Source organism: Ornithorhynchus anatinus, chromosome X1 (assembly GCF_004115215.2).
Source record: "Ornithorhynchus anatinus isolate Pmale09 chromosome X1, mOrnAna1.pri.v4, whole genome shotgun sequence".
NCBI lineage: Eukaryota > Metazoa > Chordata > Mammalia > Monotremata > Ornithorhynchidae > Ornithorhynchus > Ornithorhynchus anatinus.
The window spans coordinates 88,035,803-88,048,701 of record NC_041749.1 but is presented as its reverse complement, the minus strand read 5'-3'; the positions used below and the strand labels follow the sequence as shown (position 1 = coordinate 88,048,701).

The 12,899-nt window shown below is 50.2% G+C and overlaps 1 protein-coding gene across 4 annotated transcripts in view; it reads left to right on the top strand.

Annotated features, from left to right (window-relative positions):
* PLXNA1 (plexin A1) overlaps positions 1-12,899 on the top strand; it is a 243,389-nt gene that overhangs the window by 179,558 nt on the left and 50,932 nt on the right. For all 4 annotated transcript variants that reach the window (XM_029050206.2, XM_029050204.2, XM_029050202.2 and 1 more), the window contains exons 11-16: positions 7,117-7,213; positions 7,726-7,916; positions 9,688-9,839; positions 10,119-10,239; positions 10,562-10,698; positions 12,158-12,325. In XM_029050206.2, the coding sequence (XP_028906039.1) occupies positions 7,117-7,213; positions 7,726-7,916; positions 9,688-9,839; positions 10,119-10,239; positions 10,562-10,698; positions 12,158-12,325 (866 nt within the window). The remainder of the gene's footprint in view (positions 1-7,116; positions 7,214-7,725; positions 7,917-9,687; positions 9,840-10,118; positions 10,240-10,561; positions 10,699-12,157; positions 12,326-12,899) is intronic.

The window sequence follows — 12,899 nt, the reverse complement described above, 5'->3', positions numbered from 1 at the left end:
TTGCCAAAGGTCACACAACTGATAAGCGGCGGGGCTGGGATTAGAACCCTCGACCTCTGACTCCCAAGCCCGTGCTCTTTCCACTAAGCCACGCTGCTTCTCACTCTCCCAAGCACTTAGTACAGTACTCTGCACACAGTTCTCAATAAATATGATTGATTGGCATGGGGCAAAGGAGGAAAAGCATGTTAAATAATAAGAATGATGATAATCCAGTCACATTTACTGAGAAGCAATATGAGAAGCAGCGTGTCTTAATGGGAAGAGCACAGGCTTGGGAGTCAGAGGTCGTGGGTTCGAAACCCGGCTCTGCCACTTGTCAGCTGTGTGACTTTGGGCAAGTCACTTAACTTCTCTGTGCCTCAGTTACCTCATCTGTAAAATGAGGACTAAGTCTCTGAGCCCCACGTGGGTTAACCTGATACCCTTGTATCTACCCAAGCACTTAGTAAGAGCTTAACAAATACCATAATTATTATTATTTTTTGAGAGTTTACAGTGTGCAGAGCACTGTACTAAACACTGGCATAGATGCAAGATAATCGGGTCGGACAGAGTCCTGTCTCACACGAGGCTTGTGAGGCAGGCTGCAGGGAGAACTTTGGGATCTAGACTGGATTGTCCCTGCAAACTGAGAGAAGGCTGGTGAACTGGGCAGTCAGAAGCTTGACCTGGGCAAACAAGGTGTGTGGGATTTGGTTTTGTGATATCCATTTTAGAGGCAGGGGCTTTAGCCTGTCTTTGTCTCTCTGATTCAGTGCACGTGCAGGGGACTGAATTGGCATTCCTCAAATAAGCCACTGCTCTGCAATTCAAATCCATTTAAAATCAATTCAGAGCCTGGCAGTTGTCTGAGGAAGGAGCGGACTGCACGTTACCGAATCGGTCGGGTTGAACCCAGGATAAAGAGTTGGATTTCTCTGATGACGGTTTGGGTGTTATTGTTTCTGGAAGCAGGGGGCTGGACCAGGTGAACTCTGAGTCCCGTCCAGCCCCAGGGAAATAGCACCCGTGGTGACTGAAGAGATGGGGCATTTTCTGAGCTACAAACTCTTCTGATTGTAATTTCCTCCAGGGCAGGGACTGTGTCTACTAACTGTTGTACTCTTCTGAATGCTTAGGACAGTGATCTGCACACTGTAAGAGCTCAATACACACCATTGATTGATTTTTATTTTTCAATGTCTCTAGAGGAGGACTACTGGTTTCAAGGACTCCCAGCCGTTACAGTTAAAAAACAAAAAACCCCTTCTTCTGTCTAAACTAAATCTCTCCTGCTGTGTGCACCTCAGGTTGATGCTGTCAGCTCAGTAGGTCTGGAAGTCCTCCCTAGAGCGGGTGACACTGGATGCCCCTTAGAAAAAGAATCAGAGAAAGAGAAGCAGAGTAAAGCAGAGGAGAGAGAAGGAGAGTGAAAGCCTATGGTAGAACCAAAGCAAAGGAATTACTGCCACATCTCACCTTGTGTGCCAGTGTTTTATTGGGGTTTGAGGATATTTATAGGCAACATAAATCAAACGCACAACCCCTGCCAGGAGTGGGAACCTCTGTGTCTCCCTAATTATACAGATAGGTACAAGGAAATTAGACTTGAAGTCTACAGTTGCCGAATTTTCTTAGAGCAATTCTCCCTTTCCCCGGCTCTCTCGCTCTTTCTCTTAGCAGTGCCGACATTTATCTTTCCTGCAGCAGTGTTTAAAGTGAAAAGGGAGTATCAGGAGAGTTTGATAGGATCCAATTAAATTCCTGCAGATAAAATAATGATGAATTGTAGTTGTGCCCCGGTGAGACACAGTGTACATTACTTCAGTCCCTATGGTGCTGGAAAGGAGTTGAGGTCATCAACTACAGAAAAATAGGACACAGCTGTAACTGTACTAGAGCTGCAGGGATTCGAAAGAGAGAAAGACGTGTGTGTGTGTGTGTATGTGTGTGTGTGTATGAATGTGGGTAATTTGCTATGGTAAAGATATGAAAAAATGAATGTGTCATGTGAGTATGTGTAATGGCGTGCAAGAGATTGTGAGCATGTGTGTGTACAATGGGAGTGTATCAAGTGGGTATATATATATATGCATGTGTGAGAATGGAGAGTGCCCAACCCCATGAAGTGGGGGATTGAGAAATCATCTACTTGATTTGCTACAACTAGATAATTCAGTGCCGAAAGAGGATTTTTTTTTTGTCCTTGATCATCCACTTGGATGGTGTAGATAAAGAAAATCAACTGGTTAAGTGTTTAATCCTCCACTTAATTGGATATTGTGCATGTAAACTTGTGTTTGTGTGTGTGTGTGTGTGTGTGTGTGTGTGTGTTGGAAATGGGAGGCACAATTTACTTGAGTATGGTAATTTAATTCAGAGCAACTCCTTCCCTAGCTCCTCCCCCCATTGAATGTCAATGCAACTGTGGGTCTCCGTGTGGAGCTGAGTATAGCTCCCCTGCCTTTCCAGGCCTGGAGACTAGAAACCAGCTCATGTTCCATTCAGGTTTGGGCCTGAGGTGGCTTTGGGAGTCTTGGTACTAATTGAAGATGACTGGAATCGCTGGATAGCCCATGATGTCGGGTTTTTTTTTAATATTTGTTAAGCACTTACTATGTGCCAGGCACTGTACTAAGCACTGGGGTGGATACAAGCAAATCGTGTTGAACACAGTTCCTGTCCCATGTGGGGCTCGCAGTCTCAATGCTCATTTTACAGATAAGGTAACCTAGGCACAGAAAAGTGAAGTGACTTGTCCGAGGTCACACAGCAGACAAGTAGCAGAGTCAGGATTAGAAACCATGACCTCTGACTCCCAGGCCCATGCTCTATCCACTAGACCACGCTGCTTCTCCTGGGTGGCTACGGGAAAGAGACGAGGTATTTCTGGCTTGAGGGGCAGGGTGGCCGAGGGGATGGGTGGGTGGTGTGGGAGGCACCTTGGGTGAGGGGCCTGGAGCTCGAGCCGGGCTGCTCTCCTGTCATTCCAGCATCCCAGAGGGGAACTGGGGTGAAGAAAGACTAGAGGGACTATAGGGCTGGACCTGGATCCTAGGCTTGGATGGTTGGAGGTCCCAGGTCAAGTTTTTTCCGGTTTCCATCCCAAGGAAAATACTCGACTTGATCGCGAGGCATTCCTGCCTCTTCCAGCATTAAATCTGGCTCCATTCTTAAGACTTCTTCATTGCCATCTTTTTTTAAGGAGTTTGTTAAGCACTTTTTATGTGTCAAGCACTGTTCTAAGTGCTGGGGTAGCTACAAGTTTATCAGGTTAGGCACAGCCCCTGTCCCACATGGGGCACACAGTCTATGTTGGAGGGAGGAGGATTTAATCTTAAATTTACAGATGAGGTAACTGAGGCCCAGAGAGGGTAAGTGGCTTGCCCAAAGTCACACAGCAAGCAGAGTCAGGATTAGAACCCAGGTCCTCTGACTCCCAGGCCCATCCTCTTTCCACTAGGCCATGCTGCATCTCAAAAAGTGTCAGCCTAACTGGTTGGATGGGATGCTAGAAGTCTCCAGTGTAGATGAAGAGAGGCAATCCTTCTTGGGTACAGTGACCTAGCAGTCACAGATCAGCTGCTAAGTGACCAGCTGCATAGTCACCGTAGCTGCCAGTTTTTATTTAACATGCTTCAGGAAGTGCTGCCAACCAGAGTTGGGTGCGTGTGTGTACGTGTGTGTACGTATGTATACACACGTACGAGTGCCTGCGAACTATGGAAGTGTGTGTTTGGGTCTGATGTTCATTTAAAGGGAATATTTGTGTTGATTTGCTTGTCTGTGAAGTCACGGGAATATACTTATGTGTCCCTAGGACACTTAGTGGTGGGAAGGGATGCAGAGTGACCCTCCTCTGCTCTTTCTTAACTTGTGGAAAAGAACATTTAAATCAGTGGCAGTCCCAGACAGACCCAAAGTCTTCCAAAGATGAGATGTTTGGAGACACCATAGCCAGGGGCCTGGATTTAGGGTTGCTTCAGGCTGATTGCGTTATACGCACAGGCATGCAGACGTGGAGGGTCTGTGAAATCACTTCAGCTATATTGTTGACGTGTGGGCTGGATCACTTCCTCTGGTGTTCTGCCCCACTTAAACAAACATCTCAAGAGCAGAGGGGGGGCCACCCCAATCCCTCAGACCATTGCGGACGGGTGGGAGGGCAACACAGACCTTCCCCTGAAGCCCACTCTTCTCCTGGCTTGAATTCCTTAATGGATATCCGCAGCCACCCATGGAGCTCCAAAGTGTTTCACCCTGAGATGTGGTTATCGGTTTAGTGCTGGCAGCAGCCTCTGTCTTTTCCTCTGTGCCAGGGATTCAGAGTGATTTCCCAGACCCTCATTCCCTCCAGAGAGAGCTGGGTCTGGTCACACAAGAAGCACCTTACAGAGTCAGAACTGCAGAGTTTCAACTAGCTACTCGGTGGTAAGCTTTGCTGGGAGATAGACCCTCTCTGAGCCTCAGTTTTCTCTTCCGTGTCATAGGGAGAAGTAGGTTTGGTACTAATTAAGCCCCAGGTGTTAGAATGCATCATTATAGCTATATTCCTGTAGAATGCTATGCCGAGTAAAACAGTGTTATGTAAAACAGTGTCCTGTGAATTACTGAGACATCGGGAAATAGGGGGCTAGCTTCTCAAAGTCTCAGGCTTTTTTGTGAATGTAAAAAAAGACAAAGATTGAAGAACTGGTGCTCTACACATAGTAAGCTCTCAGTAAATACCATTGATTGATTGTTCGTATGCCTTTGTGTGTGTGGGGGGGGGCGGGGGGGGGGGGAGTGTGTTTCCCTGCAGGAGTGTGTGTGTGGAAGTGTTTGCACTGAGCTCAGCCATACCTTCCTGGTAGGTTGGCTCACCAGCTTCTCTGTCTCTATAGTCATCCATACGAGAGAGGCTTGGGTCTGGACTGTGGCAGACAACATAGGAATGGGGAATGGGCTCAGATGGAACCAAACGGTGAAAAATAATCCCGCCTTGGTGGCGGAGTTGCGGGGATGATTTAGAGTAGGGAGTCAAAGTTTGGATTTCAAGGCTATGAGCAGTGTTAGGACGAATCAGGTTTTGCCTTGGAGAAGTTTTTGGTTTCTCTTCAGCCTCTTGGCTTAGAAAAGGGTGATGAAGGTCCAGTGAAGGGGAGGCCTAAGGCCCCTGCCTGGAATGAGCACTGTTCTGGGGGGAGTACCTGACTAACTCTGCCTGCAGGGGACAGTAAACCAGCCACCTTATCCACCCTAATCCCCGTGACCCTTCCTTAAGGGATGGGGGATTATCCACCCCCTACTTGCTCCTTCTCCCACCTGGCTCAGAAGGGGTTAATACCTTCTCCACCCTAGAGAAGCTCATTCCCAAGAGAAACCAGGGCCAAGAGTCACAAGTAAGCATTCTGGACAGCTGCAGGCTGGATGGTTTCCAGAGCCGCCCGTACCCCAAACGAGACCCGTCAGAGGACAAATTGAAAATGCCAGTTTCACTTAACACTGCTACTGTGTGCTGATCACACCCGAACCCTGACCCTCTTCCATACCCCAGGACTCCCGTTTTCCTAGGGAGTTCCAGCTGGGAAAATCCTCATTCCCTCACAAATGACCACTGTGGGCTCATTCACCTTCCATAGAGGGTCACTTTCCTCCTCCAACTCCACTATTGGGGCTTTTGCTTTGGCTCCCAGTAGACCACAGGAAAAAGCTAAAACTCCTTCCATTCCTCTCCCCCATTCCCCTCTAACCCCTTGCCCTTCTTCCTCAAATCTCTGGGAGCCAGATTCACAGGATTGAAAGCGGCCATGAGGGTCATCTTGTCATTCACCCTCCCCAACCCCCCACCAAAATACACACACTTTAGGTAAAATTCACCTTCCCAATTTTTTAATCCATATAAAGTGGTGATCTATTTAGAGGGCACTAGGCACAGTGGCAAACATTACACGAAGGGGATAACTGTGATGAGATTTTTTTTTTTTTATGGTATTTGTTAAGCTCTTACTATGTGCTGCCAGGCACTGTACTTAACACTGGGAGAGCTACAAGATAATTGGGTTGGACACAGTCCCTGTCCCACTTAGGGCTTACAGTCTTGTGAGAAGCAATAAGGTGTAGTGGATAGGGCAAAGGCTTGGGAGTCAGAGGTTGTGGGTTCTAATTCCGGCTCCACCACTTGTCTGCTGTGTGGCCGTGGGCAAGTCACTTTACTTCTCTGTGTCTCAGTTACCTCATCTGTAAAATGGGGATTGAGACTGTTAGCCCCACATGGGACGGGGACTGTGTCCACCTCGATTTGCTTGTATCCACCCCAGCGCTTAGTACAGTGCCTCGCACAAAGTAAGTGCTTCACAAATACCATTATTATTATTGTAATTATTAATCCCCATTTTACAGATAAGGTAACTAAGGCATAGAGAAGTTAAGTGACTTGCCCAAGGTCAAATAGCAGATGAGTGGTGGATCCAGGTTTAAAATCCAGGTCCTCTGACTCTCAGGCCTGGGATCTTTCCACTAGGCTATGCTACTTCTAATATTTCTTGACCTTGGCAAAACAGCTGGGTCAAAATCTAGCCTCTTCCTCTGAGAAGAGTTCAGGAGATTTTATTGGCTGGGGCCTGCTCTGTGGGAGAAAAGTTGGCAGTTGGGTAAGCAGCATGGCTCAGTGGAAAGAGCCCGGGCTTGGGAGTCAGAGGTCATGGGTTCGAATGCCGGCTCTGCCACTTGTCAGCTGTGTGACTGTGGGCAAGTCACTTAACTTCTCTGGGCCTCAGTTCCCTCATCGGTAAAATGGGGATTAACTGTGAGCCTCACTTGGGACAACCGGATTATCCTGTATCTACCCCAGCTCTTTAAACAGTGCTCTGCACATAGTAAGCGCTTAACAAATACCAACATTATTATTATTATTATACCAACTCCATGGAGTTGAAGCTATTGGGGAGTTTGGTGGTTCCACTCTCCCACTGGGTGACATTTAATCTCAGAATAGGGGCTCCATCACCAGCCACTTCCCCCATATGACCCATAGCTCCCCCAACCTCATCTTCCCCAGAGCATCATCTCTAATGACTCTCTAATGTGACTTTTCTTTTACCCTCCCACAGTTTGTCTCCTTCCTCACCTGCAATTCTCTCCTTTCCCCCACAGTATTCCTATGAAGGCAATGACATCAGTGACCTCCCTGTGAACCTCTCAGTGGTGTGGAATGGCAACTTTGTTATCGACAACCCCCAAAATATCCAGGGTAAGCAGCTCCAGGATGGAGTAGGATACCACCCCCGCCCCCCTTCACCCCTGCCTTTGACCTCCACCACTGTCCCGCTCCAGGGTCAAATCTGGACCAAAGTTTCTTCCAGGCTTAAGGTCTCTCCAGGAACCTGTACCTCCTTTGATAGGAGACTCGGATTAGGGAAAAGATAGGGGCAGTGTCAGCCCCTGCTTTGTTGTCTGCTTTAGGAGGATAGGGAAGAGTCACAGAGACCTGAGCTGCCTCTTCCCCCTCCCCACCCTGAAGTCCCCTGTAGCAGGAAGCAGGCCTTGTGCGTCTGTTGAACTTTCCCAAGTGTTCAGTACAGTGCATCCCGCTCAGTGGACGCTCAGTAGATAGGATCCCATTACCACCACCGCTGCTGCTGCTATTACTCCTAGTAGTCCAGGGTGGAGGGTGGAGCTGGCAGCATCCTGAGGACCGTTTTTCACTTCAGCCCTGGCCATCTAGACATCATATACTGACTGGGACTCCTCTTCTGTCCACAGCCCATCTGTACAAGTGCTCAGCCCTCCGCGAGAGCTGCGGTCTCTGCCTCAAGGCAGATCCCCGCTTTGAGTGCGGCTGGTGTGTGGCAGAGAGACGCTGCTCTCTGCGGCACCACTGTCCGGCCCCCGAGATCGGCTGGATGCACGCCAGCAATGGAAACAGTCGCTGCACCGACCCCAAGATCCTCAAGGTATGGGGATGGAGGGGGCAAAAGCTGGGTGGGAAGGGGCTGGGCTGCTATTAGGGGTGGAATCCAGGAGGGAAGCAACCAGCCCTGTCCTTTGAGACGATTCGCCAGTGTCTCATCTGAGAACTGAGTCTGGAGGACGGGGGGTGGAGACAATCACCAGCAGCCCTGGTCTCTCTCTTGCCAAACTGGATCTGTGGGGAAGCGAGGCTGTGATAACTTGTGGTCTGCTCTCTGATGTTCTGGGTTTGGGGGAATAACACCTCCTACCGGTACACATGGTCCCACGTGAATGTATCTGCAGCTTCATATATTTCATTTTCCTGCCTGATTCTACTCCCGCCGGGCCCCACATCCACTCAAGACTCTCTCAGCTTTCTCCTGCTGGGGACCTGGGGTTGGAAGGATGCCCTGAGCCAGGGGAAGGTCCTGCTATCAGCCTTCTCGCTGCTACCTTCCCTCTCTGCTTCTAGTTCTGCCTCATAGTGGGGCTTCTGCAGAGCCTGGGGACATGCCAGTCCTTTGAGATGAGACTTTCCAGATAGTCTGTGGAAAGGAGGATCAGGCAGGGACCAGGTTGTGACCTCCCCTGGATCTTGCTTGCCAGAATGTAAGGCAGACCCCATCTGTCTCATCCCTTCCCACTCGAGGGATCCGTTCTCTGTTTCTCCGCTCCCATGAGTTCTCATCTCCTCTCATCCTAACGACACTGTTGTTGACCCTCATTTAGTCAGATGGGGGATATTAAAGTGAACAGGTCCGTGGGGCTTAACTTCAAGGGCATTAAGCGGGGATTGGTGGGTAATTGTATCGTATTTCCCTGTGGATTGCAGGACAGACAGCCTCAGATCTGGGGTCCAGGTCTCTGCACTGAGCTGTGAGGTGTGAAGCAGCGGACGGGCTACCCTGGGGGGGTAGGAGATCACATATGGTCCCAGTTCAGTTTGTATAACACTTCCATTGAGTTATTACTGTAGTCCATCCAGGCAGAGGTGCACGATGTTCAATTTGCTGCCTGAAAGGAGGCTGGAGTTATGAAAGGAGTCACTTGGCAGCTTTTCCAGAGCCGTTTGACCAGTGGGGAACTGTGTTTTAGAGGACTGATTCCATGGGCCATCATCTCCAGTGGAGTGGTCTGATTTCTGGCTCCTGGAGCGATCCTTTGGGCCTTTCTTTCTTCCTGCGAGCTGATCTGCCAGTTAGTTTCCATTTTTGATCTGAGGATCACTTCACCTGAGTTCTCGTGATCTGGCAGTTTTCGCTGGCATACTCTGTGTCATCTCCCCACAGGTAATCTACCAACTGGGAACTCCTGTGCCCTGGCCTTCTAGGTTTCGATCTCTTTCCTCTCCAATCTTCTCTCCCTCTTTGCCTCCCTTCCTCAGCAGCCAGGTCCCATCTGGTCCCTCCCTTCCATTTCTTCCAAGCTCTTGCAGCTGTGGGGAACCAAGGAAAAATCTGATGCTCAATTGCTTTTTGCTCGTATGGCCATTTCCTGCCTCCCCTCCTGCCCCACTTTTCACTGACACCTGGTATCTGCTGGGGTAGCGGTCTGGAGCGATGAGCTTCCAGGTGGCCCTCAAACTGGTGCTGCTGGAACCATGCAGGGACCGCAGAACTGGTCTTCCCCTTTTTGTGGCATTGCCAGGGGAGTCAACCGCTTCCCGCTGAGGCCGAGGCGTGGCTGTCAGTGTATGCAGAACAATGAAGTGGAAGGCAGTAAAGTTCTCCCAGAAACCCCAGCTCATTTGTGTTTCTTACTCTCCCTCCCTAGCTGTCTCCTGAAACGGGCCCCCGTCAGGGTGGGACTCGGCTCACCATCATCGGCGAGAACCTGGGACTGAAGTTTGAGGATGTGAGGCTGGGCGTGCGTGTAGGGAAAGTGCTGTGCAGCCCCATCGAAAGCCAGTACATCAGTGCTGAACAGTGAGTGTGGGGGTAGTTTGGGCCTGGCGGTTGGGTGAGTGGGAGGGAAGAGTTGGTGAAAGGTACCTACCCCTTTCCAAGGCAACTGGGCAGATTGTCTGACACGGGGCGGGCTTTTCTCCTGGAAACCCTGACCTCCCAGAAGGACTACAGGTCTGGAAAAGGTCACCACTATACCCTTGCCCCAATCAGAATTGAGCTGTTCATCTCCCCGCTTTCCCCACTTCCTTGCCTATCCACCAACCCCCTGCTCAGCACTTCCCATTGCCTTTCCCCTAGGATCGTCTGTGAAATCGGAGATGCCAGCTCTAGTCGGGCCCATGATGCCCAGGTGGAGGTGTGTGTGCGGGACTGTTCTCCCAACTACAGAGCCATGTCTCCGAGGCGCTTTACGTTTGTGGTAAGCCACCCCTCCGCCCTCCCTTGCCTAATCGCCCCCCACCCTCTAACCCCTCCCCATTCCTTTGCTTGAATGTTTGCTGTTGAGTGATCTCATTCTTAACAAATTTCAGGGAAGGGGGCCCAAGAAAATGACTGCAGACTGGAAAACATGGCAGACAGTGTCTGCTAGATACCTTTCAAGGCGTTTTGGTTGTTTGGGAATTCAACTTGGCCCTCTCTGGGAGACTCTGGCCTTGATGGCTGCCTTCCCAGCCAGGTCAGCACCTCACTTGGGTCTCCCACCTCAGGGCCGCAATTGATTAAGGTCTTCCTGTCTGCAGACCCCCACCTTTTACCGCGTCAGCCCGGCCCGCGGCCCGCTCTCCGGAGGCACCTGGATTGGCATTGAGGGCAATCATCTGAATGCGGGCAGTGATGTCTCTGTCACTATTGGGGGACGACCCTGCACCTTCTCATGGTAAAGGGGCTGGGGAGTGGAATGGGGACCTGGGTAGTTGATGGGAGGCAGAAACCACTGAGGAGGAGGAAACTCAGACTCTTGGGTGAGGAGGAAGGCTACTGGGAGTGAGCCGGGGGTTGGGAAGTTGGGGAATCGTCTCTGAAACCCTGTGGATGGCTGCTACAGAAGCCCTACGTCACAGTTAGGGGTGAAAGGGCTGTGGAAATACCAGGGAGGAGAAACGTATTACCTGAAATCCTTAGGTGAGGGAATGTTACCCTGGAAGTGCCAGGAAAGCAGAGTTTAGCTGGTAGCTGGTGAAGCCCCACTGTAGGTAGAGAGGGGCTCTGTGGAAACCCTAAAGGTGAATGAGAGATGGCTACAGCACGTTGGCTGGACCCCAGTCTGACTGGGCTCAGGCTCGCCAGGCCCAGGCTCTTCCTTTCAGGATCGGACTAGAATATCTCTCTTATACATGTATTCCCTTTTTTTTTTTTTTTAAAGAAAACAATTCTTTACAAAAATCCCAAGGCTTGAAGTGGATAATTTTTAGATTAGGGAGATGATAATGGAGCGCCTCTTTAAATATTTTCCTGTGGTAATTACTAGTTATCAGCACTAATCATTGCTGTTTGCAGCAACGCGGGGCCTACATAGAGAAGCTGACTCCGTGTGTGTGTGTGTGTGTGTGTGTGTGTATGTGCGCGCGTGTGTGTGTGTTTGTGTGTCTGTGTGATAGGATTATCTGGGTATGCTTGTGTGCATAAGCCTATTTTTGCACATTTACAGATATGCATCTGTGTTAGTGCATGCATTTGTATGAGTGTGAGTTTGTGACCATATGTGTGTGTTATGCCTGAACATATGTGTGGCTCAAGAGTGGGACATGTCTGCTCTTTCGTTTGAATGATGCTATTTTAGGAGGATTGCTGAGAGAATGAGAGGAATTGTGGGGACCGGACCTGACCGTGGTCACGCCAAGGACCTCTTTTGGTTCCTTGTTGCAGAGCCATTGTGTTCAGGGGTGCTGGAGGTGGTGGGGAGCACTGAGGCCAGGCCCATGATCAATGCTTCTCTTCTTCCTGATGCAGCTGTCAGGACTTAGCATTTGGATTTTGAGTCACTTGCCTCTCGGTCGCTGGTTTGAGGTCAGAAGACTGAGTTCTGGAAAAGACTTGAAGTCTGGCAGTAAAAGCAAGAAGCAAGAAGGAGTCCCGGGTTGGGGGAAGTGATTACAGCTGCTGTCCAGTTGAGAGTCAGGGAGTCTAGATTGTGGTAGGCGTAGGCGGACAGGATTTGGGTAGGAATAGGAAATGGGTGGTCCCTACGGCCTGGATGACACCTATGGCCGGGCCCGATTGAAAGGGGATCGATCTCCCGTTCCCTTTTGCTCCCTTCCCGTCACACTCCTGGATGCCCCACTGTGGGGAGATCGCAGCTTGGGCTGATCTCTGTCCTCCCCTGGCCCCTTCCTTAGGAGGAATGCTCGAGAGATCCGGTGCCGCACCCCCCCGGGACACAGCCCAGGTGGCTCCCCCATCATCATCAATATCAACCGGGCGGAACTCATCAATTCCGAGGTCAAATACAACTACACGGAGGATCCCACCATCCAGAAGATTGACCCCGAATGGAGCATCAACAGGTAGGGAGCAGGAAAGAGTGAGGAGTAGGGCATCGAAGTCCTGCGGGGCCACATCACCTCAGAAAGGCTTGGCCAGTTTACAGAGGCACGTAGACTTCAGGAGTAGGCAGGGAGCTCCCGAGGTCATCTGGGCCAGTCCTCTGCCTCCAGGCAGGAGACTACCCATAGACCATCCAGGATAGCTGGGTGGATCTACTTGGTGGAGATTTCACATCATCCCTGGGGACCTTTCCAGGGTTCCATCAGTCAGAAAGTTCTTCCATTTATTTATTCATTGATCATTGATCATTCATCAGTATTTATGGAGCGCCTGCAGTGGAAGCCCAGGGGAGCATGCGATGAAAGAAGACCACCTGGTTTTCCTCACGTCTAACCTCCCTCTTGCTGCTATCAAAGTCCAGGTGCAAGAATTCCTCTAGCTCCCAAGAACACCTGGTTTGGGGATGCCCAAGAAATGCAGCTTTACCCATCTTGGAGCCCCTCTGTGTGCTCCAGTCAGCAGCGGTGGCAAGAAATGTAAAGTGATACCCTGCATCAGGCTCAGAGGAGAGATGTTCAGTTGACAGGACCTTTG